The following is a 25,220-nucleotide window of genomic DNA, read 5'->3' as shown; positions in this document are numbered from 1 at the left end:
CTGCAACTTGACTGTGCGTGTGTGTGTGGCAACGTCCCGAATAATTCACATTACTGGTTTCTATACATCTCTCTTTTACATGATTTAGCCTTCTAGTGCCGCCAGTCCTTCCTCCCAAACGCTATTGTGCCTCATTGCCCATTCCTCTGCTACTTTTTCGTCGCCCCGCAATTTGGCGATTATCGCCTTCTTCATCAGCTGCTCGCATTCTCCATCTAGGTACCCCGCTTTCCGGAAACTGTCTCGTGCGCGGTCAATATAGAGTTCTGCTTTGGCGATGTTGGTAGAGCGGGAACGGTGCAATGGCGCCGTAGGCGTCACAGGTGTTTGCGGCGGGTTGGAAGCGGTAATGGTAATGACAGGTGTGAGATTGGGATTAGCAAGGCCCATATAGGAATCTGATAAGTGCGAGTACAAAGTTCCGATGAGCAGCCTATCGCCGCCTTCTAGAGCCTTTTTTTTTTCGCAAGATGTTAGCATCATCGACCTACTTTTCTGCCATGAGAATAAAAGGATGTGGAAACGTACCTGAGGAAGCACACCTTCCACTAATCTCTTCGCCTCTCGATATTCACCCAGCGAATTCAAGATCGCGCCTAAACAACCCACTGCATACCAAAGCGTGAAGCCCAAGCGTGCTCTGAAGCTCACACTCGCTGCCCGCAGTGCCACGCTGAAGCCCCTTTCTGGTTTCCCTACTTTGATCCAAAGATCAGCCTGCATGAGGAGTACCGAAATGCGTTGTTGGATATCGGCATTATCTTCTTTGAGGGACTGGGCAAGAGCCGAAATACATTGATACGCAAGCGGGAACTGAGCCGTTGAGACGAGGTAGTTGATATAAGTGTCGTGCTGGATGAACGACAGTTCCGGGTCAAGAGGAGGCGTGGAAGAGGAATTGGTGGGTTTGAGTGTTTCGAGGAGGTGCGTAGCTGTTGGCCAGTCGGATCTATTCAAGACATGTTAGTTTTATGATTTAGATACAGTATTTGCTTTAAGTACCTCCTGATAGCTTTTCTCAGCTTGATGAGCCCGATACATAGGACGAGGAACTGATTGAACTTGAGAGACTTGTGTACGGATGTATCTACAGATTCGAGGATAGATATCGCTTCGTCGTATTTGCCGCTCTGGCTGATGACAAAAGCTTGGCGCCCAATGGCACGGAGACGCTCTTCAATGGGACATGAGTGCGAGTAGCAGTCAAGAAGGAGCTCACAGTGCACGTTGGACAGATGAGGTATGCCGAGCCGGTTGTAGAGCGTTCCTATGAGAAGCATTTGACTGCCATAGCTGTTTACATTCTCTTTGATGTTGAGGTGGGAGGACTGGTAGATGTGTTCCAGCGCTCGTGGGACGGAATCGCCCTGGTAGGATGTTAACACTGTGTCCAATCAAGTCACCGAGCTGTTACGTACGGTGGCGAGAGAAAGCTTTGCTTCGTTGAGCAGACTTGCACTGAGCAGATGATACATTTTAGCATCCTTTGCCTTGGTCTTAAGGAACGCCAATGCATCTCGCTCGCTTCCAAGCATGCTCATGTATCCTGCACCTCTCATCTGCTTTGGGTATGCTTTGGCCATATGATTCAACCAGCTAAGGCTGAAACTCAAACAAGTCATGTCCTGGTTTTCCCGAGCTGTTGCAATGGTCTCGTTGATAGCAGCTATGGCCTCACCGTAGCAGCCAAAGTCTGCCTGCAGAATAGCCATATGTAGCAGAGCATACTGGTAATGAATCTTCTCGCGTGTCTGCATAGCATAGTCGTAGTAGCGATGCAGATTGTCAAATGCGGATGTGTAGTCTCCCGCCTTCCAGGCATCGAAAAAGTGCACCAGATGCGCCTGGCGATGTACCTGTCCTGACGGGCTCACCATGCTGCGTAACCGGCTTTTCATTTCATCTGGAACGCGATCTCCAAACCTTTGCAGTCGGTCAAGTTGGAAGTCGAGTATCCGGTCCAGGTCATCCAGGCTTGTATCTGCGCCCTGCTCTTCTTGGTCCTCCAGGTGGCCGTATGCAATTTCATACACATCATCTCCATCCCTCAAACCCATCTCAGAAGCGACTACATCGACACCACTTGAAGCTAGGCCAGCAAGTCGCTTGGTCCATTGCGCTGTTGGAGCTCTGTATTTGATGAATGATGACCAGAGTTTCATTGAGTCGTCGAATTGCAGTCTGGTAAACTCCAAATGTGCTCTACGAACAAATGCACCCAGGGGCGATGTTTTGGATAGATAGGTGCGGTCTGGTATCTCTTCATCTTGGTTTGATGGCACCGGCGCCGTAACAATCTCCAGAATACTGTCAAAGAGAGCATGCAGCGCATCGAAGGAATTTATCTCCCACATTTGCTTGAGGAATAGGTCGAGCAGGGTCCGGCCCGGCATACTTGACGCATGTCCTTGGAGCACGTCTTCGAATGCATCGATTGAAAAAGATGCATCCTGCTGGTTTGAGGTAGAGGGCTGTGGCCGTGCGCTGGATGGTGTTGAAGGCAGGCTGTCTGACAAGATGAAGGAGAGAACAGGTATTGTCGCGGAAGAGGGGAGAGGAGAAGTGCAGTAGAGACGAGTCAAAACAAGAAGACTAATCTTTTGCGCTGTAAGGTAACGAGGTATCGTCATCCTTGCCGCTTTCAAGGTTGTAGGTAGCTACAACAAACAAAGCAGCAGATTGTGTGGACCTCCAGCTATTGCCTCTAGGATACTTTTCACAATACTCCTCTATGCGGCTTTTGCATCGTGTACTGGTGACGTGGCTAGCAGCTTTCTTGTCGACTGTGCGGTTCTCAAGTTGAGCCTTATTTGGTGAAGGTGATGTTGAGGGACCAGCCCAGTAAGTAACCAGCAACCGAGCGCGCAGGCGCGTACCTGTCGCGAAGCAATGGGCTCCGCATAGGCAGCGCCACACATCCCACATCGACACAGTAGTATTAAGCGCTATGATTCCTTAAGGGACAGAGAAAGTGGCATAGTGAGCGCAGCAAAAATATATCTAGAGTCAATTACGACAATTCAACATTATATCCATTTATGTAATCGTCTGACGCGAAGAGTTGCTAACTCCAGAATCCTTCCTGACACTCTTCAGATCACCTTCACTAGATTGCAACGTCGGGACCGGAGCAGCCTTCAAGAACTCGTCCTCATCTGTCGCGTTTGTTGCCCAGACCTTGCTAATACTCAGGTCGTATGGCCCTGGTATCCGATCTATCAGCGATATGCCTACTGTGCGCACCTTTTGCGTCAACATCTCTCTCTGAGGCTCTACAACCTGGCCGTGATTTGTCCGCACAAACTCATTCCACTTGATCAAGATTGTTTCCCACTCTCCAGGTGTCTTCGAGTGCAGCAAGTGCTGGTGGATATCGGTGGGGACGATGGATTCTGTCTGGACGTTTACAAAGTACTTGCGCCCATCTGACTTGAATTGGATGGCGAGGAAACTATACATGCTCACATCCCACAGCGACTTGCCGAAGATTGTCGAGCCCCGGTCCAATGTCCTCCACCCGGCATATCCGGTCCTTTGAATGTGCGGTTGGTTGTGTGGCAGTTGTGTGGATATGGAGCCGTGAAAGCGGACATGTGGGGGTTCATTCTTCGTAGGGGGGTGGAAGTCCAAGTTTGCGGAAGAGAAGCCGCCAATGTCTTGATCGCTCATACGCTTGCATAGTTCGACATCTTCGGACTGATTAAAGAGAATCAGAGGGAATGGCTTCTGGGGTGACCTGAGGCCCTCGAGCTTGAGCGCTGCAAATGTCAGTGGCGGCGCATCCAAAGTGCGGTTTTTGGCACCCACCAAAATTGGAGAGCCGCTTGAACTCGTCCAAACTACGCTTGAAGAAACCAGGTGCAAGACAAGCCGAGGTTGGGCGCATATTGACGTGGGTATCAGTACAATGGGCAAGAGGCGCAATGGCAGCTCGCTCTCTCGATCTGGGTGAGGCTCACACGACGCAATGCAACTATGACGCCGCAGTAGTCTCGCCGGTCGCTAGCCGCATCGGGGTTACATGCCAAAAATCTGGGGACATTTGCATTTGCATGTACAGCGCATCCGCCACGCTCATCGCTGGACGAGACTTTTGCGTGAGATTTAACCAGTCAAGGATCCGCCAATCCATCCACGCTTCATCGCCCCCGCCCGCCTCTCCCGACACAATCAGACAAGTCGCCAGCCCCGCCACCAACTTTTTTGTCTCTCGATGGCACTGCAAGAAACCTCCAGGCCTCGAGGTATTCGAGACGGCCCTGCCCACCCTCTGCAACCGCTGCCACCCTCGTCGCGAGAATTGGGAGAAGTCACGCCGCCGAAACAGGCAGACGGCGCATCCGTAGCGAAAGAAGATCCCAAGTCTGGAAAGTCATGGGCGCATTTTGTCGCCGGAGGGTACAGAGCAAAGTCTTTACGCAATGGCACCAGAAGCTAACATTTGCTCAGACTTGGTGGCATGGCCTCCGCCACCCTCACTGCTCCGCTTGATGTCCTCAAGACTCGTCTTCAATCCACCTTTTATCAGCAGCACCTTGCCGCCATGCGCGCGGCCCGAGGCTTGCCACCCATAGAAACCATGTCCTTTGCACGAAGTTCGCTATTGCACGTACGGGAGACAGGGGAGATATTATGGCAAGTCCCCAAAGCAGAAGGCTGGCGGGCACTATTCAAAGGGCTAGGACCTAATCTTATTGGTGTGGTCCCCGCCCGCGCAATCAACTTTTTTGCATATGGAAATGGCAAGCGATTGATTAGCACACACTTCAATAATGGTCAGGAAGCCGCATGGGTACATCTCTGCAGTGCCGCCGCCGCCGGTATCGTAACCGGAACCGCAACAAATCCTATTTGGCTGGTCAAGACGCGGTTGCAATTGGACAAGAATACCCACTCGGACGGTCGGGGTCGTCAGTACAAGAACGCTTTTGACTGCACAATGCAAACCATACGCAAAGAAGGTGTTCGTGGACTGTACCGTGGACTGACGGCCAGCTATCTCGGTGTCACCGAGAGCACACTACAGTGGATGCTATATGAGCAGATGAAGCTGTCGCTGGCAAGAAGAGAGGAGCGGGTTCTTGCTAGTGGCAAGCCACCGACAATATGGGACCAGACTGTCGCATGGACGGGAAAGCTGACTGCTGCTGGTTCGGCCAAATTTGTGGCGGCACTCATCACATATCCACACGAGGTTGTCCGCACAAGGTTACGACAAGCACCCATGGCAGACGGCCGACAAAAGTACACTGGTCTCGTCCAATGTTTCCGGCTGATCTGGAAGGAAGAAGGCATGGCAGCACTCTATGGCGGCCTCGTCCCCCATATGTTCCGTGTGGTGCCCAGTGCTGCCATCATGTTCGGCACGTACGAGGGCGTGCTGAAACTTCTTGGGGAGAGCAGCAACATGTAAGCAAACCGTGTTGTTGATCTGTATGCGTATGTGTACAACATCTACTTGCATGAAAAGGAGTTTTTTTGTTTAGGAAGAGAGATCTGATTGGCATTTTCGGGCGTACTCCTATCACCACTCAGCTCCAATTGAGCTTGTATTTGTATTATGCGGATCAGGAAGATAAAAAATGAGGTTACGATATGTGCGGACGCGGGTTGCAGGCTTACTCTGCCAGCGTATAGCACAAGCTTTAGATCGTACTCTCAATGAATAAATGGCAAATGTACAACAGTACATCCTTTTGAAATTGAGACAATTCCTGATTGTATGTGAGTGTCAAGACTTGATGATAGTAGTACGAATGTCGAGACATTGATTGCCAGTGTTGGATTTCTCGGGGGTCCGACAAACTTAGCGCGACTCTCCCGCCCAGAACGTCGACTTTTGACATCTTCAGCGGCTGCCGCCCTCAACACCAAAACGACCCCCACCACACGACCCAATACGTGCGCGGGGTGCCACACCATAGCCACCCAGCATGTCGACACATATCCCGCTTCGCACAGCTCGAATACCAGCGCTACAGCGGCAATGCCTCTTCCTGCGCCACCAATACCAAAACCGAGCACACAACCTTTCCCGGTGCCAAACCGTCATACCGACCACCCGCGCATTCTCGAGCACCCCGTCGCGCCCCTCGAAACGCAAGCAACTCGGTCAAGATCCGGTACAAACCAGGGCTGCGGCTGAGGCACAGATTGCACCGTCACCAAAGGTCAACTATGAGAAGGCGCAGACTAGTGCGGATGCCATGACTGAAGACATTGGATTGCTGCAAAATACCATCATCAGAGCGCCGTTTAGCGAGTTGAAGGGCATTGGTTTTCGGGGGATAACAAGTTATTACTGGGATCTGGTGAAGAGCAAAGGGACGGCGCTGTATTCGTAAGTGGTTTTCCTGGAATTGGATGAGGTGGGCTGGACATACTGGGTGGAGGAGGGTACACTACGTCAAAAACAAAGAGAAGATATGAGAGGAGTTGCAGAGGACGACGTTGTCTGATAGTGGACTTTTTACAATGGCTAACAATGCACCAGACGATACTACTACCGCGCATGCATCCAAAAAACCGGCTGGACAAGATTCTTCCCCATCGATCTCTTCAACAATAAAGAATACATCCGGTTCGCACAAAAAAACTACGAGCAAATCTACTCAAACCTTGCAAAGTACGTCTATGTCTCCCATGTTCACACCTTACCTTTCCCAAATCAAACACCCCCCACTAACACATATGTTCCCACAAACAGAGGCACCATCGCCCCCCTAAAACAAACCTGCCTCCCTCCGCTACTCAAATCTCTCGAATCCCGCATCCTATCCCGCGGCCCCGTGCAATTGCAATGGCGGCTCCACGGCCCATTTAAATCAAGCCGCGTAGTATCGCACCGCGCCGCGCCCCTGGGCGAGTCTATGCCCGACACCGCCTACAGACAAGTCGTCGTACGCCTCGTGTCTGAGCAATCGCTCCGCGCGCTTCCTGCTTCCTCTTCGTCTGCGGCGACCCCAAACCGTGCAATTCACCGCTTACCTTGGATCCCGGATGCAGCGCGCCGGCAGCTGGAGAAGCAGCGGCAGCGCGAGCAGAAGTTGGAGGATGAGAATGGCGGTGCGCAGGTTGCCGTGCAAGACGCTGTTGAAGAAGAGAATGTGGTGCCGAAGACGGTGACAGAGTACCTGGTGTTGCAGAAGAGGGTTATCAAGGGCAAGGAGGAGGACTGGAAGGTGTGGGGTTTTGCAGAGGAGAGCACGCCGAGTGTGATTGAGAGGGATCAGGAGTACTGGCGCAAGATGCTCGATGTGCAGGCGGGCGGTGCGTAGAAGATCTTCACGGGCTTGAGAGGGAGAGAGAGTTATACAACAGTTTCGTCTCGAAAGAGAGAGAGAGAGAGAGAGAGAGAGAGAAAGACGGAAATTTCCCGCCCTCTCCCCCTTGTAACCATACTTTGTACACAAGGATTGACGTGTGAAGAATAACCATGTGGGTTTTGGGATCCTCACAAATGACGATCTTTTTGCAAAAAAAGTCTGCATTTACGTATTTTTTTTCAACTCCAGTCACGCGAGCAACGTCACGATGCGAGTGGAGACAATACTTCTTAATTTGAGCGCTACTCACCTGGTAGTAATCACGTTAAAAACAAGAAGAGTCCATCGTCCAACGCAAGCATTCAGCGCATAAGCATTTATGTACACCGCCGCGCGAAAACGCCTCTCACTATCGCACCTCGAGTCGCGCCCTCCACTTTTCCTACTCACAGTGAGAAGACCATACAGACAAAGCTTTCCGAGAGAGAAAAGCAGTGCCGCTTTAGCCGTGTGCTGCAGCAAAAGAAAAGGTCGGAGTGTTCTCGAGGGGTGGGGAGCGCGCAACAAAAAAAGGTGAACAGTGACTCGGGACTAGAAACCGTGGACCTAGATAGCATTTCAACGTTAGTTATTTCATTTTTTGCTGGGAGAGAAAGGAGGAAACAGAAGCTTCAGATTTTCCCCAAAATTTTGGAGCGAAAGTGTGCGTGTGTGTAAGAGAGAGAGACTCACCTTGATTGTTTTTGCGTCGAGCCCGAGGCCTTCCTTCTTGTCGGTCAAGAAGTCTTGGACGTCCTTTCGCTGGTCGCCTTGGAGCTGGACAACCTCGCCCATTTCGGCGTCGCTCACAATGGTGCCATTGCAGGCAAACTTCTTCTTGATCACTTTGAGGATCTTCTTTTGGTCGAATTTCTTGGGGAGACCTTGCACGGTCGTCAGGGTTTTGCGGCCATTGCGCTCTGCGGTTGCGTCAGCTGGGGGAGCGTTCCTGCAGCGAGGACCTTTATTTTTTCCTCTCGCGTCAACTGTGCAAGGGCGGTGAGGCACGTACGTTGGATACGAATATGAATATAGTCCTGCTGAGTCTGTTTGACCTGGCCGGTATCTTCATCCGCTTCCGCGAACGGGTCTGCAATGTAGAGTTAGCAGCTAGGTTGCGCGTTGTGTTGCAGGGTGGGGGCTAAGGGTTGCAGCAGCGCAGCTCTTACCGAAGGTCTTAAGGTTCTCGATGGACATACGACTGTCGGTGGGCGCGCGTGTGTAGGTGGGGGGCTGTGGGGTTATGGATGTGTCGAGTCGCCAGTGGGATAGTTTTCTGTTGAGATGGGGTGGAAAGGGAGCTTTTGCGGGCTTCACGGGGGGTTTGGAAGAGGGTTTGCTGCTGCAGCTGAGAGTCGGGAGGGTCGAGTGAGCAGGCTGGGAAAGAGAGGTGGGGATGCGGAAGGGGAAGAGCGAGCCCCGCTATGGTCTGTGCACGGGGTGAAGGCAGGACAAGGCAGGACAGGGTAGGATGGATGCAAATGGATAGACGGTGCTGGTTGCCGTATTATGGAATGCGAACAGATGCATGCGAGTAGGCAAGGGTGCGAGTGACACGGGGCGACGCGGCAACACACGAACCGTCGATGGCGCAAGACATTGGTCGTTGGCAGCCAGCCGACAGGCATCGTCGCATGCTCGCGGCCAAGATTGGATTATACAGTTTGCATGGTACAGCTGCTACCTTGGCACCGGCTACAGACAATCTATCCTCGTACTGCCACCTACGAAGGGGGCACGGCAGCAAAGGCCTCGGTGCCTGACGCCTGGCCGGGACGAGCAGGCGGCGGGGGGAGGAACATGGACGAGTACGTCTGTGGCACAGCGTCAGCATCAACATTATCTCGGTAATTAGGGAGTATGCGGGGGAGAGCGTCTTACGACGAGGAGTGACATGACTGCGAGTGAATTAGCACGGGAGCCGACTGTACTTGGGATGGGAGCATGCATACTAGACATGCCGACCTGGAAGTAAGCAGGCGTAGTCGACGTCTTCCTCTGCTCGGCCGTCTCAGCCAGCCAAGCCTGGATAGCAAAGACTACGGCAACCCTGCACTGCGTCAGTCATGCAACGTCGCACACACACGCTCAAGGCAGACGACTCACCAGCCGATCATCCTGTGCAGCACCGTTCCACGTCAGTCGTCATGGCCATTGCAATTGCGCGGGAGTCGCTAGACATCAACACGTTGGGGCAGTGCGTACTTGTTGCGCGTGAAGATCTGGGGGGAACTATATCAGCGTGCAGCATGGTGGCGGCTAGGGCAGCGTCACTTACAGCAGCCATGGGCAGCGTGCTCGACAGCGTGCCTGCGAAGTCGCCATCAGATTAGCAGGGTGCGCGTCGACAGGACAGAGCCGTCAGCGCGAGACGGCAGGGCGCTGCTCACTCGACATGTCGCCTTCATCTTTGCTCTTCTCAGGCTCGGCATAGGGCACGACTGCACAGCCATGTTAGCCACGTGACCAGACACACGATGTTGAGCCCCTATGACGGGGGCGTTGGCACAGCCAGAGCCAGGGCGGGCGGGCGCGTCGTCACGTACTGAGGTCGGCGCGGCGCATATCTTTTTTCGAAGCCATGGTCGAGATTGGGGGGGCCGGCGGTGTGGGCTGTTGGCCGATTTATCTACCGTGGTGGAGACTGGTGGACGTAAGACGAGTGTGATGGGCGTCGTCGTGGTCGTGGGCTGGGAGCGAGGCCGGGATTGCCTGATAGCACTAGGCCCGTCGCCGTCGCCGTCGCCCCCCCATGCCTGCCTCGCTCCATCGTAGCACCGGATCATCGTCTCCGCTGCTGGACTGGCAACATCCTCCTCTAGACTGCCCACTAGCCGACACGCCTCACGTCGTCCATTCTTCGGCCCCGTCCACCCTCCTCATCTCCCGACCACCACCTCTCCCCCGTGTGGTGCTGGCCAGAGTTGCGAGCACATGTCCCCGTCGCCCTGCTGTTGCTGCTCCCATCTGCACCTGCATCTGCATCTATACATCTACTACACCTGCCTCTCAGCCCGCCCAGCCCTCGCAGCCCCGGCACCCTCCCTTTGCCCATCTGCATGCGCCTGATTCAACAATGAAGTCGCCCCCTGTGCGATGACTTCTCGACCTGGCCCGGGGATTCACGAATCTCTTCAGAATCGTGGTAGCGGCCTGCCTCCTCGGTCCCAGGTGCAGCGTCGGCCGACCAAGCCCATCTCAACGCTTGTCCAGCCCGACTGCATCGACCCAGCCCTGGAAGACGACCGCCCTCCCACACACAATGCTGCACCCGATGCTGCGCGCCCTCCCCCGCGGGGACGCCCGCCGCTCTTCTATACCGCCATGCCCAACTACGCACTCGACATGCCTATACACGCCTTCCCTTATCAGCCAACCGCGAACCTGCCCCTACCCCCACGCCCGGGCTCAATACATCTAAGAGATGCATCTCAGCAGCGTCGCATCTGGCCCGGCGGCTCCGGAGTCAAGGACACTCCAAAGCCAGGCGCGTCTGAAGCCGTCGCGCCCCCCGTCCATTTTCCCGGTGGTAAGGCTGCCGATGTGTTCCCGTGGACTGGTAATAGTGCCGAGGATAACTTGTCCGAGGCGCTTGTCAAGGTGGGCGTCAGCAATAAGCCTCAGATCATGAACGAGTCCAATACTGCTCGGCCCTCGCTGATAAACAACCTCAAAAACAAATCCGGCCTCAGTACGCTATCCACCCTGTTCGTGGCCGTCCTGGAGAAGAGGCAACAGACTGGCCGCTTACAGGCCCCCAACACCTTCAAGCCCCCACCCCGACTAACACTTAGAGATTCCACTCGTGAGCAGTGGCTGCACGATCTGGCAAATCCGACCACCGGCCTCCGTCGCCTCAGCCGCACCATACCCCATGGACTCACTGGTAAGGTGCTGCTGGAACAATGTCTCAACAAGAACATACCGCTTCCACGAGCCTTGTGGCTGGCCAAGTGCGTGGGTATCAATGAGCTGCGCGCTCACAAGAGAAAGGGACAGGCTGGTACTGTGACGTGGGGAAGAGGCTGGACCAGTTCCGTGGAGCAATTTATAGATGGTGTTATTGGTGGAATAGGACAAGGCGATTGGAAACCACGAATCACGTATGCCCTTCAACTGGCCACCCATCTCTACAAGGAACACCTTTTGGACGACGACCATTTTCTCGACTGGATAGTCAATGGCTTAGACACGTGTGCTTCGGAGCGTCTTTTCATCTGGCTGTTGGTTGTTTCCATTTCTCACTACTGGGCGGACGTTACGTGCTGCCGCCGACGCGGCAAGCGTCTTGCTGAGTCGTTGCTCAACCAACTTGACAGGATCTATCGACTAGAGGAACAAGGTCCTTATATGGCTGTCTTGCAATATCTGGAAAACACCGTTGTCAGACTACTTGCAACACGACCAGCATGTTTACTACTCCCGACATCATGGGCGCAGTACAGTCCTCTTCTCCAGAAACTTGCAGAGAGGCGAAACCATGCACACGTCACCCAAGCCATCCGGAGACTTGAGCAGCGAAATTGCAGGCTGTTAAAGTCTCCCCAGAAACCATCATTCGCTTCACAAACACCCGCCGGTCGAGTCTATCGCATCTTAGACTCTGTTGACTACAATAGGCCAGTCCGCATTGAAGACTTGTCCTACGACTGCATGGAGGTTATTGGAGATGCACCCCGCCTAATCGGTGTTCTCCTCCGCTGGACTTGCACGTACTATCGAGAAGGTGCACATAGGGTGTATCTGGCGACTCGGTTACTTCGGCGGTGGAACCATCTCGGGGCCGATGTGTATGATGGCATTGTTTCGTATTTGCGTGAAATGACATGGGTTGCAACAGGCGATCCTAGCCTTCTTTTCAAGGTTGTCGCAGAACTGGTTCGTTCCAAAACATTTGCGCTCGGACGCTACCTCCAATGGCTTATTGCTACTGGATCCGTAGGGCATGGTGCAGATCTCTCTGTGGTAAGTCGCCTTCATCAGCGTGATGAGTCTACTCTGATCCGTCTCCAGCCTGGCTCCTGGCCACTGCGTCTAGTCACCGAGATACCCCTTACTGGCCTACCTGATCAGATTCGCACCCTACGAAGCACCCTCCTTCGTGGGACAGTACACTCTGCAGAATCGGAGCAAAGAGCCCTTACCTACGCCAAACATATGATATCTCAGACTTTACCTAGTTTGTTTGGGCTCTATAGTTCCACGACGGACGTGAACGAAGTTGAGCTAGACAAGCTCAGTCCGACCGTGAAGTTTGAGCTAGGTATCTGGTTACGTCGACAAGTCGCTCAGTATGCAGAAGTCAACGAGCAGTAAGGCCTTTTATTAACACGCACGGTAGTTCGCTAACTGTCGATAGTGTCCCTACCAAAGATGCACCAGGAGAAGAGACTGCTGCAGTGTCTCTGCTAACGGCGTTGGATTTCCATATTGTAAGGTCCTACCTTGAACGTTTTGGAGATCTCGCTATACTTGCGGACGTTGTTGGTATCGCGACTTCATCATTGGATTCCAGTGTTCTTGCCTCCACTGCGGATACGATTAACTACCACGCCAAAGCTTTCCGTGCCATAGGTGCTTTCGATCCTCTATTTGCCAGAGTTACAGCGAGATATGCCGCTTTGCGAACAATCCGATTCCCCGATCGCGAGCTCCTGCTCAGCCTTGCTAGTCTAGCTCGCACCGCCCAAACTGATGGACAGCTTCCACAGCTTCTCAGCTATGACTTGAGCCAACTCAGCCAGCGTAACACTATTGCCTGCTCGCCTGCCTCTGATAACATGGGTGAAGTTATGCAGACAGGATCCTCCTCTGATGACGAAATTGAGCGTATCCTTTCTAGCGGTACCAGTATGGACCAGCAGATGATGGGTCGAGTACTCCGCAAGATTGTAAGCAACATAGAAGAGCATTCAGGCAAGGGTTCTGTGCATCTGAACAGTCATCATGGCTGGTTCCATCGACTCCGCTGTTTCGATGAACCAACGTTTGATATTGTTGTGAATGAATGGCTGGCTTCAAGCTTGATGGCTCAAAGAACCGACAGCTTGCGAGTGGCTCTGCCCACCCTAGCTGGCTCTGGCTGTGTTGCTCTGACTTCTTTCCTGGAAACTTTGCGAGCTTGCGTTGCAAGGTTCAAGACAAGCCCATCTGAAGGTTGCTTCCAGAGCGCGCTGAAGGGTATGCACATTATCCTGCCGTCCGATGCACTAGCTCAGTCATGCTCACCCCAAGATGCGTATCGATACCGCCTCGAGCAGCGAAAGCTATGCTTAGAGACTGAAGGGCGTTTCATGCAGTGTCTAGGTGAGCTGATTGGGCTTGGCTCAATAATCTCTTCGCACAAAACTCAAACACAGCTTGCAAGCTTGCTGCGTAGTAGGCCGGTGCTATCAATTTTGAATACTCACATCGCTACCGATCCAGGATGTCTGAGTAAGCTAAGTAAAGACGTTTCGGGTGATTGCTTGAATCAGTCACTAGATACCCTTCTTGATCCAAACGACCATTTAGGTTTATCTCAAAAACCTCCTGAACAGCAGGTGGCCGCGGTATTTTCACTTGCTAGCGAGCTGTCATTGCCCATTTGTCAGGCGGCCATTGAACGAATCTTCTCTTCCCGAGCGAACGCGTCTGAGGGCCCCAGTGAGGCGCTATCTGCTACCCTTCTCAATGCCATCAGAGCAGCAGTGGAGGAGGACCGACCATCTGGACTAGAGCTTCTTGCGAGTTTAGACGCTTCGCTGACAGGGCAGATACGACAGAATGCAGAGCGTGAGATTATCAACGCTTCCGCCTTCCTGACTGCAATGTCGACTACCAAACCAGAAGAGACGGAGATTGTTTCGCCCAAGACTGTCCAGAAGTTCCTCGCCGTCATCGATCTAACTCCTAGCAAGGGCGCTGAAAATATGGAGCAATCTGGCCTGCTTCAAGCTTTGGTTGAGAGGCTCAAAGGGATGACTCAAGCCCTTGATGACAACAAGCTCTCAGTGTTGGACTTCTACGCTTGGCTGACGGCTCTACTCCGATTGGCAGTGTCTCACGCTTCGACGATGATTAGCAATGCTACGCATCCGTACCAGACGGCTATCATGAGTGCAATGGCAGCCCTACTCACTCACCCCACTTTGGAACTGTATCCTACAATCACTGAACATGTGTTTGACGTTACGGTATTTCTCTCAGATTACATCTCTGACGATGTCCGGTTCCATGTCACCCGGCTGGATGGTGCTCGACTCGCGAATGATTCACGTTGCGTCTTTATTCTTGGGGTGACAGCGCCTGTTGATGGTTGGCTCGTGCTTGCAAGACCTGTCAACGCTCCTCCAAATCAAAGCTCGTCACAACCACCGACACCTACACCACTGCAAGGACAGCCAACACCCTACCAAAATCCACAAGCGCAGGCCACAGGATCTTCGACGCCCCAACAACGGTACTCGAGCCAGCAACAGCAACGACAGCAGCAGATGCAGGCAGCCCAGCAAGCACAACAAACGCGCAACATGCAGCAATACTCACAGCATCCACAAAACAAGATGCTCCCCGCCCAGCTCCAGCGAACACCTTCAGGCCAGGCTACCCCATCACCGCTCTCACAAATGCAGCAGATGCAGCAGATGCAACAGCGCGCCATGCAACCTTCGCCTGTGTATTCACAACGCCCGGCCCCTACAGCGAGCCAGGGCCAGGGTGTCATGCAGGCGCCTGGAAAACTGCAGTTGAAGCAAGAGAAGGAAATCCGACACTATCCTTTCGTTCAGCCAAGATGGGAAATCCTGGCCGAGAGCTCAGGCAATCCTACTGGGAATGAGACCGCAATCAACTTGAGTCTCTTCGGAGCACGTAGGGTATAATGAAACCCCCTGTCGACACTTGACTGCTACGATAACCTGATCCCATCACATACTCTGAAGGGAAGGTTTCTTTTCTAAAACCACCTTCGCTTCGTATATGTTCTTTTCGTACCCTCATTATCTCGTTTGTTCTCCCGGCAGATTAGTGATATTTATTTGGGGGGATTTTGGTCCTCCACAGCATGAAGCATGGCGTTATCCCGGGTTGACTGCTATGATCTGCTTATGACATCGCATTACACCGGAGTTTGTTATCTGTTCCTTTTTTTTCTCTTGATATGCGCGAGGGAAGAAGAAACATTCGTAAAGCTCATATTTTGGCATGCAGCGTTTTTTTTTGTTTTGTTATTTTTAGGGCTTCTAGGTTGGAGATGGGATTTCGGGTATTGGAATTATTTATGTATGTTGTGTGTTTTATTGTTTATTTGCATTTTATTTTTCTTGGAGATGGAAAGGGAAAGCTCTGCTGCGATAAAAGATTAACATATGAGCTATGGGCGTTTGAAATGAAGGGAATCTAGCGTGCGAAATGGCTTGTGTGTGTGTAGCTTAAGTGGAACTATGTATATTGTTTTTGATTGGTATTGTATATTTGCGTGGTATTTTGGTTATTAGGTAGCTTGGATAGTAAAGGGCATTTAGCTAGTGTAGATTTTTTCCCAGAAAGAGAAATGAAAGACAAAATATTGTTTATTGATCCTGTCGAGGCTTCAGCATGTACACATACCGTGACCATTCTCCCCTTTGGACCTCATTTGCATGACCGGAAAGAATCAAGTTCACACTCCTTAATCCCACACCAGTTATCAAACAATGGACCCAACTCCACATCTCCTCCCTTCCTGCCCTTCCCATCCACTGCCGTCGTAACCACAGTCCACACATCAAACGCCGCCTCTTCTTCCTCCGCCTCCCCTCCTGCACCCCCCATCATCTCCCCACTAACCCCCAAATATGGATCCAACCCCTTACAAATAGCCACACACTCATCCAGCAACGCCCAGTCCGCCCGCTCATCCATCATCTCCGGGTCCGCAAACCCTACATGCCGCAGCACGGGCGGCGCGCCGTTGCCCAGCGCGTACGACACCGTGTGGCCCGTCAGCGGCGACGTACACGTATGTACTGGGTGTCTTGGGGTTGGGAAAACAGGGGCATACGCATCGAATTCTTTGAGGCGGGAGAGGTGGGTTTCCACGGGGGCGAGAGCGGTGGTGTAGTGCGTGGAAGCTAGGGTGCGGGCGCGCTGGGTGTGCGAGGTTAGGATTGCGATGGCGGAGTGGGGGATGTAGCGGGTTGTTGTTGTTGTTGTTGTTGTTTGGTTGCTATTGTCCGGGTTTCCATTTGTATGACTACTGCGGTTGGGATTGGGGTTTTTTTGTTGCTTTGCGAAACTGGCAGGGAGAGGAAGAGGCGCTACGCCTGGTCCGCCGTTGTATAGGAATTGACACCACGGCTTTATGCCGCTGATCCATGGCCCGGTGTCGTATTCACCGCTGGGATGCCATGCCTCGCCTCGCGGGTCGTAAAGGATGGTTTCTTGTGTGGGATGCGCGGCGGCGGCGGTGTTGGTGCCTTGTTTTCGACCCCAGAGGACTACTTCGACGAGTTCAACTGTGTCTTTGACGTTTTTTACAAATGTTCGAGCTTTTGCTGCACATCGGACGCGGTCTGCACGCAGCCTCGGTGTGTCCGTCTCTGCTGTACTGTTCTGTTGCTGTGCTCTGACTTCTGATAACGTATCGTCGATGAGCCATGCTGCGCTTTCCTGCCATATGTCAAAAAGGTGAAACCATATTGCTTGCATGAGCGCGCTATCGTGGGCATAAAAGTCGGCATAATAGTCTAGGAGCAGGGCGGCACAAGTCCAGTAATTGCTTGTGAAAGCTATTTCACAAGGTCGACAGGGCCAAGTGGAGGCGCCGCGGCGGTGCAGGCAACGAGGGTGTGTGAGGAGAGATTTTGTGAGCTTATAAGTTTGGCCAAAGAATATGGTGTCCTCTTTCTGTGGTTGAAAAGCTTTGATCGCGTGGTATGATGTTGCTATCGGGGGCGTAATCGTGTAATCTGAGATGATGATTCTTGGAAGCAATATTCCTCGCTCCATGACGGCTGTGTTGGTCAGTTGAGTTAATGTGACAAAGAGAACCTGTAGAAATGTGGTGTTTGGCAAGCCATCAATGTGAGGTGGTGAGTTGATGCCAAGGCTAGATGGCTATGACGATTATTAAAAAGGTGAAACTGAATTACAAACAATACCACAGCTACAGTGAGTGGTGATAGTATTCTTTGTATAAACCAAACTCCGTTACGGTCGCCAAGACTTTCCAATCCCTAATACGTCGTTGCCTACCACTTCGACATGCGACTCAATGTGCTCATTCGCCCATGTTGCATGTTGCTTAGCAGCGCTTCCTCGAGAGCCGACTGACTAATTCCAGCATCTGCTCGAAATAAGCTTGTGTCAATCTACAGTCGAATTCAGAACTCACCATCAATATCACTAAAGCTACTTCCCATACTGGGAGTGCCTTCACTGCCTTCTTTTCTAGATCGTGGTCCACCACTCCTTGGACTACCAAGCCGACCTAACGCTGCACGATGACCTAAAGGTGGACTCATAGGACTCTTCGCTGCCGATGGAGGCCCTCCTGAGCTCGTCATCGACGATGCTGTCTCAGTAGTAAGGGACTGTACATCAATTGATTTTTGTCTGGATGGCGGATCAGTCCTGGAGCGATGGGGAAGTACAGCCTTTTGCTCTGGTTTAGTACTACCGCGAAACTGTGCATCCTGTGTAAATTTGCTGCTACTTGGCTGCGTTCTTGCTGCGGACGCAAAGGGCAAACTCGTCTCATGAGAACCAGACTCATCAAACTCCTGCACACCATCACCCTCATCAAACGTAGCAAGATCTCGCGGGCGCTTCTGTTGGAAACGAGGAGGTCTCTTAAACAGTTGACTGCGGTGAACTGGATGGTCCGCATCCGACAGAGAGGACGAACTCGAAGACGATGATTCTGGGATCTCGGGTGAGATATCATCATCATTTCGGTAACTTGGGTGAGGCAAGTTTGAGGCTTGAGTCCTTTCCTCTGACTTGCGGCTTGTCAGATTGGGACGCTGAGTAGACCGAGTAGACAGTGTTCGGGCAGGTGCCTGAGCATGTGCTCGAGATTGAGTGATTGTAGTCGTAGAGGGTGTTCTCGAAAGAGAAGGAGCTGATTTTTGTTAAAAGCCTTATCTCTTAAAATCCCCTACAGGCTATCATCTGAGATGCTTACCGGGGGTCGCCACCTCTGCGTTACGCAAACTAGGGCTTTCTCTCGAACGCCCAGCCAATGCAGAAGGTGTCCTTCCAGCTACTTATGGTTAGTTACGGACACTATTGTGGGAATAGATCGTACCCCCAGACCCGGCGCTGCCGCCTCTTCGCATGGCCACACCACCCACAGCAGTCATGGTACTGCCGACAGTAGGTGATGACGGAACAGCATTTGTGATGCTGACCTTCTTCATCTGGTTTCGAACATGATCAAGATGCCTTTCGTACAACCATGCTGCTTGCTGCAGAAGAAAGGTGGGCGGAACCTGGAACTTGTCCGCTCTACGATGAAGTAAGCAAGGCTATCATTTCATTCACGATGCATATGCGTACAACTCAACCCCTATATCATGTTAGTGTATGGGTCACGATGAATATCACAGTATACTCACAGTTCAAATCACTGGTCTTTGACGACTTGGATATAACTTTCCAGAGTTGCCGATCCTTCTCGGCATCCCATTGTGCCTAGGTAATGGTCAGATGATGCCTTCAAAAGGCAAACAGGGGCAACTTGCCTGTGGCGGATCTTCAAAGTCGCCCCGAATAAACGGAAGGCGTATCAGTGCCGTGAATTGAACCGAAGACATGTGGAGATGATAATATGGACCTACAGGGGTGTAGAAGTGATGGAGGAATGTTTGAGGGAGGTGTGGTTATGGGGCTAGGCTGCCGAATAGCGCTTGGTGTGATGATATCTACGCGCCGTGCCTGATTCAGCTGACGTAGTTTCTCTGTGGAGGAGAGAGTTCAAAGGCGAAGCCAAAGCTATATTTTAATTTTTCCTGATATAAGCAGACGAATCAGATGGAATTTTTTGACCGAGATTCTTTGAATCAGAACAAACGGTCTTGTAAAGTTCTCAGGATCAGGCGCTTTGCTTACCGGACGCCACAACGCCTGCGCCACACTCGCCCCGCCAATTGCTCATGTAGGGCATAAAATACTCATGCATAAACTTCCTTTCCAGTCACTCCAGCAACTCAATTCAACGCCCTTGACAAAGACAGCCAAAGATGTCTTCCAAAGCCGTCACCAACATCGACATTCAAGGCAAGCTGCCAAAAGTCGCATCGGGAAAAGTGCGCGATCTGTATGCGATTGATAATGATACCCTGCTCTTCGTCGCTAGCGACCGCATATCAGCGTATGACGTGATTATGGAAAATGTGAGTTTCCAAAAGAACCCAAAGGTTTATCAAAAAAATGATTGATGTTGATGAGATGGTTAGGGAATCCCAGGAAAAGGCGCTCTACTGACAGCAATGTCCATTTACTGGTTCAACTACCTACCAACCAAAGTGCCTGGACTGAAAACGCACTTCATCACCAATGATCTTCCCTCAGCAATTGAAAGCCAGGCAGAGCTCAAGGATCGCAGCATGCAAGTCCGCCGTCTGCAGATTCTGCCCATTGAGTCTATTGTCCGTGGTTATATCACGGGATCTGGGTGGTCAGAGTACACCAAGTCTGGAACCGTCAATGGCATCAAGATGCCAGAGGGGTTGATTGAAGGACAAAAGTTGCCACAGCCACTTTGGACGCCGAGTACAAAGGCTGAGGTTGGCGGCAAAGATGAGAACATCAGCCCTGAGAAGGCGAGGGAGATGATTGGAAACGAGAAGGTTGCAAGCAAGGTCGAGGAGCTTTCGTTGGCTATCTACACTGCTGCTGCGTCTCGCGCAGAGGAAGTGGGAATTATCCTTGCTGATACGAAGTTCGAGTTTGGTATCGATGAAAAGGGCGAGGTGGTACTGGTTGACGAGGTTCTGACACCGGATAGCTCGAGGTTTTGGCCAAAGGACACTTGGGAGCAGAATCTTGGCAAGGCGCAACCAAGCTTCGACAAGCAGTTTCTGAGGGATTGGCTGACAAGTAATGGGTTGAAGGGTAAGGAGGGAGTTGAAGTTCCGGCTGACGTGGTGGAGAAGACTGCGGCGAAGTATCGGGAGGCATATGAGAAGCTTACAGGTAAGACTGCATGAGCAAAGCAGAAGTGGACATTTAGTGAGGAAAGGAATTGAAAATACCGATCCGCAAATGAATTTATTGGTTTTGTATGGGATTATGGTCATCATTAAGCTAGTGTGTAGTGGCATTATGTGGTTTCTCGCTAATACAAGAGTAACTATACTTGTACATGTATATTGAATTAAATCGTGGATATCGTTGCAGAAAAGACAGTTGCTGCAGGACAACACCTCGGGGTCCTGTCTCCCTCCTCATTAGTTCTTGGTCTATACAGAGTAGTCGCTCTTGACCCTGCGCTGGGAATCAGTGTCTAAAAAACTTCCGCGGCTGCGGGTTGACTTTGTGGAACGGTTGCGGCGCATCCTCGAAGAGCTGTCACCACCAAGATGGCCACCGAGGCAGAACATGACGGTAGCTAAGAAGAAACAAGCTACAGCAGCCCACGTAAATCCCATAAGGTAACGGCCGATACGGGCTTCGAAGCCGGCGGACCGGAACCCATCGCGACCTTTGACAACCCATGCGCTAGTGATTATTAGCATTTTTCAAGCGCTGGTAGTCTACAGAAAACTTACGTCATGAGAGCAGCAGCGAGGGCTTGGAAGAAGAGGGCAATGGAGGTCATAAGAGATGACAGGTATCCTCCAAGACGACTGAAAAGAGCCAGGAGACCCGAGAGCAGGGCAACGGCAGCGAAGAAGAGAGCAATTAGGTAGAAGGCAAACATAAGCGAGATAGATAAAAGTACTGCTTCGTGCCGAGGAATGCATCAGGAATGTTTTGCTCTGTGCCAAAGTTCCTTGGTGGGTCGAAGGGAAGAGCAGGAACAGGCGAGCCACAGTTTGCATTGCGTCCATTGCTTGGGTTTTCACCGCAAATGGCAAAGAACGTCCATCGAGAGGGGTTGCGGGCGTTGGGGATGCCGTTTGTGGAGGCTTCGAGGAAGTAGAACCTGTCGAGAGGGGACTTGTTGACGCCGCCAGTCAGGATGGTCAAGAACTGGAAGAGAAGGCCAGCAGCAACGAGGACCAGCGAAGCAATGGCGAGCAAGGGTCCTGTTTTGCAAGTCAGCGCATAGGTGACGGCGGAAAAGAGCGGGACTGCGTACTAGCCGGGCCTGCCATGGTGGAAGAGGAGGATATCCAACTGTAGAGCTGTGACAGAGAGGACAGTGCCAGCAATGGTTGACAGGGTTGCACAAGGGCCTATATTATTACTGGAGATGAACAGCGAACATGTGCACTTGAAAGGGTCTGGGAGAGCTGGTTTAAGAAGTCCGGCCAAGCCATGACGTATGCTGGTGTGGGAGGGTCGGCTCTCTGGCGTCGTGGCTAGCTTCGTGACCTCACTAGGTTACGACACTATTAACGCGCTTTGCATCATCCCGAGGCACACAGCAAGGAAAAAGGGACCATGGTTCGGATGGGAGTACGACGACAGATGGAACCGTTCGTGTGTATGCGCAGCGGTAGTAAAAGTATGTAGTGGCCAGTGGAGGATGCAGACGTGTTAGAAGGTTGCGCCCGGCTGCAAGAAGGAGGGTCTGGTTCAGGGCAGGGATCCGGGCCTTGCGCGGATAGAAGCGAGATCTGCTGCGTCGACTCTGCGCCCGCCCATCGCGCCTGCGTGGCTGACCAAGACGGAATCCTGCCTTGCTGCTTTGCTGCATCTGTCTCTTGCGTGTGTGCGGGTGGATGCTGTGACCTGCCTTGGAAACTCACCGCCGTCATGTCCACCGCGATGTGGCCGCCCATCGACGAGGACCGTCTTGCCCAGGAACAGGCGGCATCGCAAGCGCGCGAGCTCGAGTGGCTGCTTGTCCAGCTGCGCGAGACACTACAGTCGCTCAAGGCCGGCCTCGACGAGTGTGCTGCCCTGCTTGCGCCTTCTGAGAATGGATCTACACTGGTGTTGACCTCTGTGCGCTCAGAGAGCCTCAAGGGCCTCATTACGCGCATCGGCACGCGCATCACCAAAGGCGTAGGTCATGGCCTGGTCGTTGATGTATACTCGAGCACGTACTCACTGTCCCCAGAACATCAAGCTCCGCCTCGCAAGCCTCCCACCGCCAAAGGGCTCGTTGACCTGGGACCTCGTCATCTCCTCTGCACCGCATGCACCTACACTCGTTGTCCCTCAGCTTACTTCAGTACGAACCTCCATCAACAGCTGTCTAGACGCCATCGATGTCGCTACTTGGGGAGGAGACGCGACCAACGCCCAATTCGTCTCGGGTCAACTCCAACTGCTACACGACCACATAATCGAGGCACAGGCTGCTCTCAAAGGCCACTCGCCTGTACAGCCCTCGTGGTGGGATAATCCCGTCGACGAAAACGTACGCTGCATATCTGTACAGACTAAGGACTTTACTGACTGCGATAGACGTTTGATCCTCCGTTGCCGGCAAACGTATCCTTTCATCTGTTCGTCTTCGACGCTGCCCTCGTTCTCGAAATCCGCACACTAGAGCCCCATAATGCGGGGGATAGCGGGTCTCTCACTGGGTTCAGCATCCGCAACACATTTGCATCAGCCCTCGGTGGCACACGAGCGCCTACACACGACGAGGCCGACCGTACCTTCACGTACAAGAATCGCGAGGTCCGTGTCAAGGAGAAAATCCGCGTCGAAAGCCAAGATCCAGCCTTGATATCCGCCTCAGCAAAACTCAACGCACTTGGGCATACAGTCATGCTCAGCCGAAAGGCCCTCAACATTGTAATGGGTCGAGACGAGCAAATGGACTAACTCCGCGCAAATATGATAGCAGCCAATTGCACCATCGGCGATTGGGTCAGTATGCCACTCAGAATCCTTCTTTTTCCGCGGGGATGTCACTAGTGCGATCGCGCCATATCGGCTCGTCGCTATCGGAACAACAATTCGCTATGCCCATTATCAATTCTGCGGCCGAGGAGTAATCGTATTCAGTATTATCTTTGCCCATAAAACAATTACCTCTCCTTGTTGGAATTGGACCTTGTATTTTTTTGCATCACTCCAATCTCCATAATGGCGCCTGCACTTCTCACTGCAGTCGATGCGACATCGCACATCCATCTTATAGTCGGATCCAACCCACTTGCCGGCGCGCGATGCACACGCTCAATAGAAGTTGGTGCGAAACCAATATTGCTTGCGCCCGAAGACGCCACCCTTCACTACGGCCTTGCGAAACGTATTGAGGCTGGCGAAGTACAATGGTTAAAGCGGAGTTTCCAAGATGAGGATTTGACTACCCTTGGACGTCCTGAGGTGGATGGTGTAGTAGACGCTGTATTTGTTACCTCTGGCGGAAAGAATGGATCGGGTAGGTGGTGACAGTATACTCTGCACAGTTTCGTCCTCTAACTCGCCACAGCCACCCAGATCTCGAATCTCTGCCGAAGACTGCGCATACCAGTCAACGTCGCTGATGCCCCGAACCTATGCTCCTTCACACTCCTCTCCACACATACCGACGGCCCTCTTCAGATTGGTATCACTACTTCTGGAAAAGGTTGCAAACTCTCTGCAAGAATCCGGAGAGAGATTGCCGCATCTCTCCCACCACGTCTAGGTGATGCGGTCGAGAGATTGGGTGCACTGCGAAGACGCATATGGGAAGAAGATCATGCAGCCGAACTCTCACAAGATCTGGAGGCCGAGGAGGAGGATAGTGGGCAACCAGCGACTTTCAACAAGTTGATTCTGGAAGAGAGTAAGGAAGCAGCACGGGGCCGACGGATGCGTTGGCTCACGCAGATATGCGAGTACTGGCCACTGCGTCGCCTTGCAAGCATCACGGATGCAGATGTAAATATGCTCTTCCGCGAATTCGCCAGCAGCAGCCCCTCCAAAGTCGGTCCCACAGCCACTGCACCACAACGAGTAGGCCGCATCATTCTCGCAGGCTCTGGTCCCGGAAACCCAGATCTCCTTACTCGCGCCGCACACAAAGCCATCCTCTCTGCTGATCTCATCCTTGCCGACAAACTCGTCCCCGCACCCATCCTCGATCTCGTACCCCGCCGCGCAACCGTGCACATTGCACGAAAGTTCCCCGGTAATGCAGACAAAGCACAAGAAGAACTCCTAGAAATGGGATTGGAGGGGCTGAAAGCTGGCAAAGTGGTCGTACGGATAAAGCAAGGTGATCCATACATCTACGGTCGGGGAGGAGAAGAATACGACTTCTTCCGCGCACACGGTTTCATCCCCAGCGTACTCCCAGGCATCACAAGTGCACTCAGCGCACCCCTTTTCGCCGCCATACCCGCCACGCACCGCGGCATCGCAGACCAAGTACTCATCTGCACAGGCACGGGCAGGAAAGGTGCTCCGCTCGATCCCCCGGAATTCGTTGCTTCCCGCACACTCGTGCTGCTCATGTCGCTCCACCGCCTATCTGCTCTCGTCGATAGCCTAGTTACAAAAGCATATCCTGCAGATCTCCCTGTCGCTGTGCTCGAACGCGCTTCGTGTCCCGATCAGAGGGTCATACGCACGACGCTCGAACATGTTTGTGCGGCTGTTGAGGAGGAGGGAAGTAGACCCCCTGGACTCCTTGTCGTGGGTAACGCTTGTAAAGTGCTTATGAAGTATGAGCAGCGATGGGTAGTCGAAGAGGGCTTCCACGGGCTTGATAATTTGGGAGGTGATGGCGAGTTGGAGATTAGTAGGCTTACAGGGGTCGATGCTGGTGCTGCTCCTGTTGCTGTAGCGTAGACTTGATGAGAAGAAATAAAGCATGCAATGCAAATATCCCCTGTTTTC

The 25,220-nt window shown here is 52.5% G+C and overlaps 9 protein-coding genes across 9 annotated transcripts; 5 read left to right on the top strand and 4 right to left on the bottom strand.

Moving 5' to 3' along the window:
* Positions 1-19: 19 nt before the first annotated feature.
* Positions 20-3,970, bottom strand: PSV08DRAFT_402766 (anaphase-promoting complex protein). The gene is made up of 6 exons (XM_014228250.2): positions 3,808-3,970; positions 3,070-3,758; positions 1,419-2,657; positions 1,003-1,367; positions 529-949; positions 20-453 (listed from the first exon to the last, which is right to left on the bottom strand). Exons 1-6 carry the CDS (start codon positions 3,884-3,886, stop codon positions 85-87), a joined length of 3,162 nt encoding a protein of 1,053 aa, XP_014083725.2. The 5' UTR covers positions 3,887-3,970; the 3' UTR covers positions 20-84.
* Positions 3,971-4,213: 243 nt separating this feature from the next.
* Positions 4,214-7,277, top strand: PSV08DRAFT_371988 (mitochondrial carrier; the record flags this gene model as incomplete). Its single annotated transcript, XM_014228248.2, has 4 exons — positions 4,214-4,398; positions 4,450-5,375; positions 5,962-6,340; positions 6,494-7,277. The coding sequence occupies 4 exons, from the start codon at positions 4,214-4,216 to the stop codon at positions 7,275-7,277; spliced, it is 2,274 nt and encodes a 757-aa protein (XP_014083723.2).
* A 197-nt stretch (positions 7,278-7,474) lies between these two features.
* On the bottom strand, positions 7,475-9,985 carry PSV08DRAFT_402764 (translation initiation factor). The gene is made up of 11 exons (XM_066093645.1): positions 9,851-9,985; positions 9,695-9,745; positions 9,583-9,614; positions 9,510-9,526; positions 9,411-9,422; positions 9,186-9,354; positions 9,033-9,118; positions 8,474-8,652; positions 8,317-8,394; positions 7,998-8,224; positions 7,475-7,871 (listed from the first exon to the last, which is right to left on the bottom strand). The coding sequence occupies exons 1-11, from the start codon at positions 9,885-9,887 to the stop codon at positions 7,857-7,859; spliced, it is 903 nt and encodes a 300-aa protein (XP_065948895.1). The 5' UTR covers positions 9,888-9,985; the 3' UTR covers positions 7,475-7,856.
* Positions 9,986-10,365: 380 nt separating this feature from the next.
* PSV08DRAFT_392282 (uncharacterized protein) lies at positions 10,366-15,261 on the top strand. Its single transcript, XM_014228245.2, has 3 exons — positions 10,366-12,269; positions 12,318-12,616; positions 12,664-15,261. Exons 1-3 carry the CDS (start codon positions 10,401-10,403, stop codon positions 15,164-15,166), a joined length of 4,671 nt encoding a protein of 1,556 aa, XP_014083720.1. The 5' UTR covers positions 10,366-10,400; the 3' UTR covers positions 15,167-15,261.
* Positions 15,262-15,687, top strand: PSV08DRAFT_47267 (uncharacterized protein). Its single transcript, XM_066093973.1, has one exon. It carries the CDS (start codon positions 15,356-15,358, stop codon positions 15,647-15,649), a length of 294 nt encoding a protein of 97 aa, XP_065948894.1. The 5' UTR covers positions 15,262-15,355; the 3' UTR covers positions 15,650-15,687.
* Positions 15,688-17,396: 1,709 nt separating this feature from the next.
* Positions 17,397-19,119, bottom strand: PSV08DRAFT_307885 (uncharacterized protein). The gene is made up of 7 exons (XM_014228243.1): positions 19,010-19,119; positions 18,884-18,959; positions 18,825-18,834; positions 18,574-18,773; positions 18,451-18,528; positions 17,659-18,387; positions 17,397-17,610 (listed from the first exon to the last, which is right to left on the bottom strand). The coding sequence occupies exons 1-7, from the start codon at positions 19,079-19,081 to the stop codon at positions 17,516-17,518; spliced, it is 1,260 nt and encodes a 419-aa protein (XP_014083718.1). The 5' UTR covers positions 19,082-19,119; the 3' UTR covers positions 17,397-17,515.
* Positions 19,120-19,459: 340 nt separating this feature from the next.
* PSV08DRAFT_225345 (uncharacterized protein) lies at positions 19,460-20,825 on the top strand. The gene is made up of 2 exons (XM_014228242.2): positions 19,460-19,660; positions 19,724-20,825. The coding sequence occupies exons 1-2, from the start codon at positions 19,508-19,510 to the stop codon at positions 20,474-20,476; spliced, it is 906 nt and encodes a 301-aa protein (XP_014083717.1). The 5' UTR covers positions 19,460-19,507; the 3' UTR covers positions 20,477-20,825.
* On the bottom strand, positions 20,729-21,586 carry PSV08DRAFT_248463 (uncharacterized protein; the record flags this gene model as incomplete). The annotated part of the gene is made up of 4 exons (XM_014228241.2): positions 20,729-20,987; positions 21,038-21,115; positions 21,211-21,517; positions 21,571-21,586. 4 exons carry the CDS (start codon positions 21,584-21,586, stop codon positions 20,729-20,731), a joined length of 660 nt encoding a protein of 219 aa, XP_014083716.1.
* Positions 21,587-22,098: 512 nt separating this feature from the next.
* PSV08DRAFT_204612 (uroporphyrin-iii c-methyltransferase) lies at positions 22,099-25,215 on the top strand. The gene is made up of 5 exons (XM_014228240.2): positions 22,099-22,442; positions 22,498-22,800; positions 22,848-23,190; positions 23,503-23,775; positions 23,827-25,215. The coding sequence occupies exons 1-5, from the start codon at positions 22,191-22,193 to the stop codon at positions 25,170-25,172; spliced, it is 2,517 nt and encodes an 838-aa protein (XP_014083715.2). The 5' UTR covers positions 22,099-22,190; the 3' UTR covers positions 25,173-25,215.
* Positions 25,216-25,220: the final 5 nt, after the last annotated feature.

The sequence above is a fragment of the Bipolaris maydis genome, assembly GCF_028858645.1.
Source record: "Bipolaris maydis strain C4 unplaced genomic scaffold PSV08scaffold_9, whole genome shotgun sequence".
NCBI classification, from domain to species: Eukaryota; Fungi; Ascomycota; class Dothideomycetes; order Pleosporales; family Pleosporaceae; genus Bipolaris; species Bipolaris maydis.
The sequence above is the reverse complement of the archived record's forward strand: the minus strand, read 5'-3'. Positions and strand labels throughout refer to the sequence as shown.

What these genes read in the sequence shown, in the direction of transcription:
- PSV08DRAFT_402766 (XM_014228250.2), bottom strand. Translation starts at nt 3,886, where the DNA reads ATGCGCCCAACCTCGGCTTGTCTTGCACCTGGTTTCTTCAAGCGTAGT. An exon ending in CAAGCGGCTCTCCAATTTTG is followed by an intron (nt 3,759 to 3,807) that starts GTGGGTGCCAAA and finishes TGACATTTGCAG; the next exon opens with CGCTCAAGCTCGAGGGCCTC. An exon ending in GTGTCAGGAAGGATTCTGGA is followed by an intron (nt 2,658 to 3,069) that starts GTTAGCAACTCT and finishes TGTTTGTTGTAG; the next exon opens with CTACCTACAACCTTGAAAGC.
- PSV08DRAFT_402764 (XM_066093645.1), bottom strand. Translation starts at nt 9,887, where the DNA reads ATGGCTTCGAAAAAAGATATGCGCCGCGCCGACCTCA. An exon ending in TATGCGCCGCGCCGACCTCA is followed by an intron (nt 9,746 to 9,850) that starts GTACGTGACGAC and finishes ATGGCTGTGCAG; the next exon opens with TCGTGCCCTATGCCGAGCCT. An exon ending in AGATGAAGGCGACATGTCGA is followed by an intron (nt 9,615 to 9,694) that starts GTGAGCAGCGCC and finishes GCGACTTCGCAG; the next exon opens with GCACGCTGTCGAGCACGCTG.
- PSV08DRAFT_392282 (XM_014228245.2), top strand. Translation starts at nt 10,401, where the DNA reads ATGACTTCTCGACCTGGCCCGGGGATTCACGAATCTCTTCAGAATCGT. An exon ending in ATGGTGCAGATCTCTCTGTG is followed by an intron (nt 12,270 to 12,317) that starts GTAAGTCGCCTT and finishes ATCCGTCTCCAG; the next exon opens with CCTGGCTCCTGGCCACTGCG. An exon ending in TATGCAGAAGTCAACGAGCA is followed by an intron (nt 12,617 to 12,663) that starts GTAAGGCCTTTT and finishes AACTGTCGATAG; the next exon opens with TGTCCCTACCAAAGATGCAC.
- PSV08DRAFT_47267 (XM_066093973.1), top strand. Translation starts at nt 15,356, where the DNA reads ATGGCGTTATCCCGGGTTGACTGCTATGATCTGCTTATGACATCGCAT.
- PSV08DRAFT_307885 (XM_014228243.1), bottom strand. Translation starts at nt 19,081, where the DNA reads ATGTCTTCGGTTCAATTCACGGCACTGATACGCCTTCCGTTTATTCGG. An exon ending in CGGCAGCGCCGGGTCTGGGG is followed by an intron (nt 18,529 to 18,573) that starts GTACGATCTATT and finishes AACCATAAGTAG; the next exon opens with CTGGAAGGACACCTTCTGCA. An exon ending in CGCAGAGGTGGCGACCCCCG is followed by an intron (nt 18,388 to 18,450) that starts GTAAGCATCTCA and finishes AACAAAAATCAG; the next exon opens with CTCCTTCTCTTTCGAGAACA.
- PSV08DRAFT_225345 (XM_014228242.2), top strand. Translation starts at nt 19,508, where the DNA reads ATGTCTTCCAAAGCCGTCACCAACATCGACATTCAAGGCAAGCTGCCA. An exon ending in ATGACGTGATTATGGAAAAT is followed by an intron (nt 19,661 to 19,723) that starts GTGAGTTTCCAA and finishes TGAGATGGTTAG; the next exon opens with GGAATCCCAGGAAAAGGCGC.
- PSV08DRAFT_204612 (XM_014228240.2), top strand. Translation starts at nt 22,191, where the DNA reads ATGTCCACCGCGATGTGGCCGCCCATCGACGAGGACCGTCTTGCCCAG. An exon ending in GCACGCGCATCACCAAAGGC is followed by an intron (nt 22,443 to 22,497) that starts GTAGGTCATGGC and finishes CACTGTCCCCAG; the next exon opens with AACATCAAGCTCCGCCTCGC. An exon ending in ATAATCCCGTCGACGAAAAC is followed by an intron (nt 22,801 to 22,847) that starts GTACGCTGCATA and finishes TGACTGCGATAG; the next exon opens with ACGTTTGATCCTCCGTTGCC.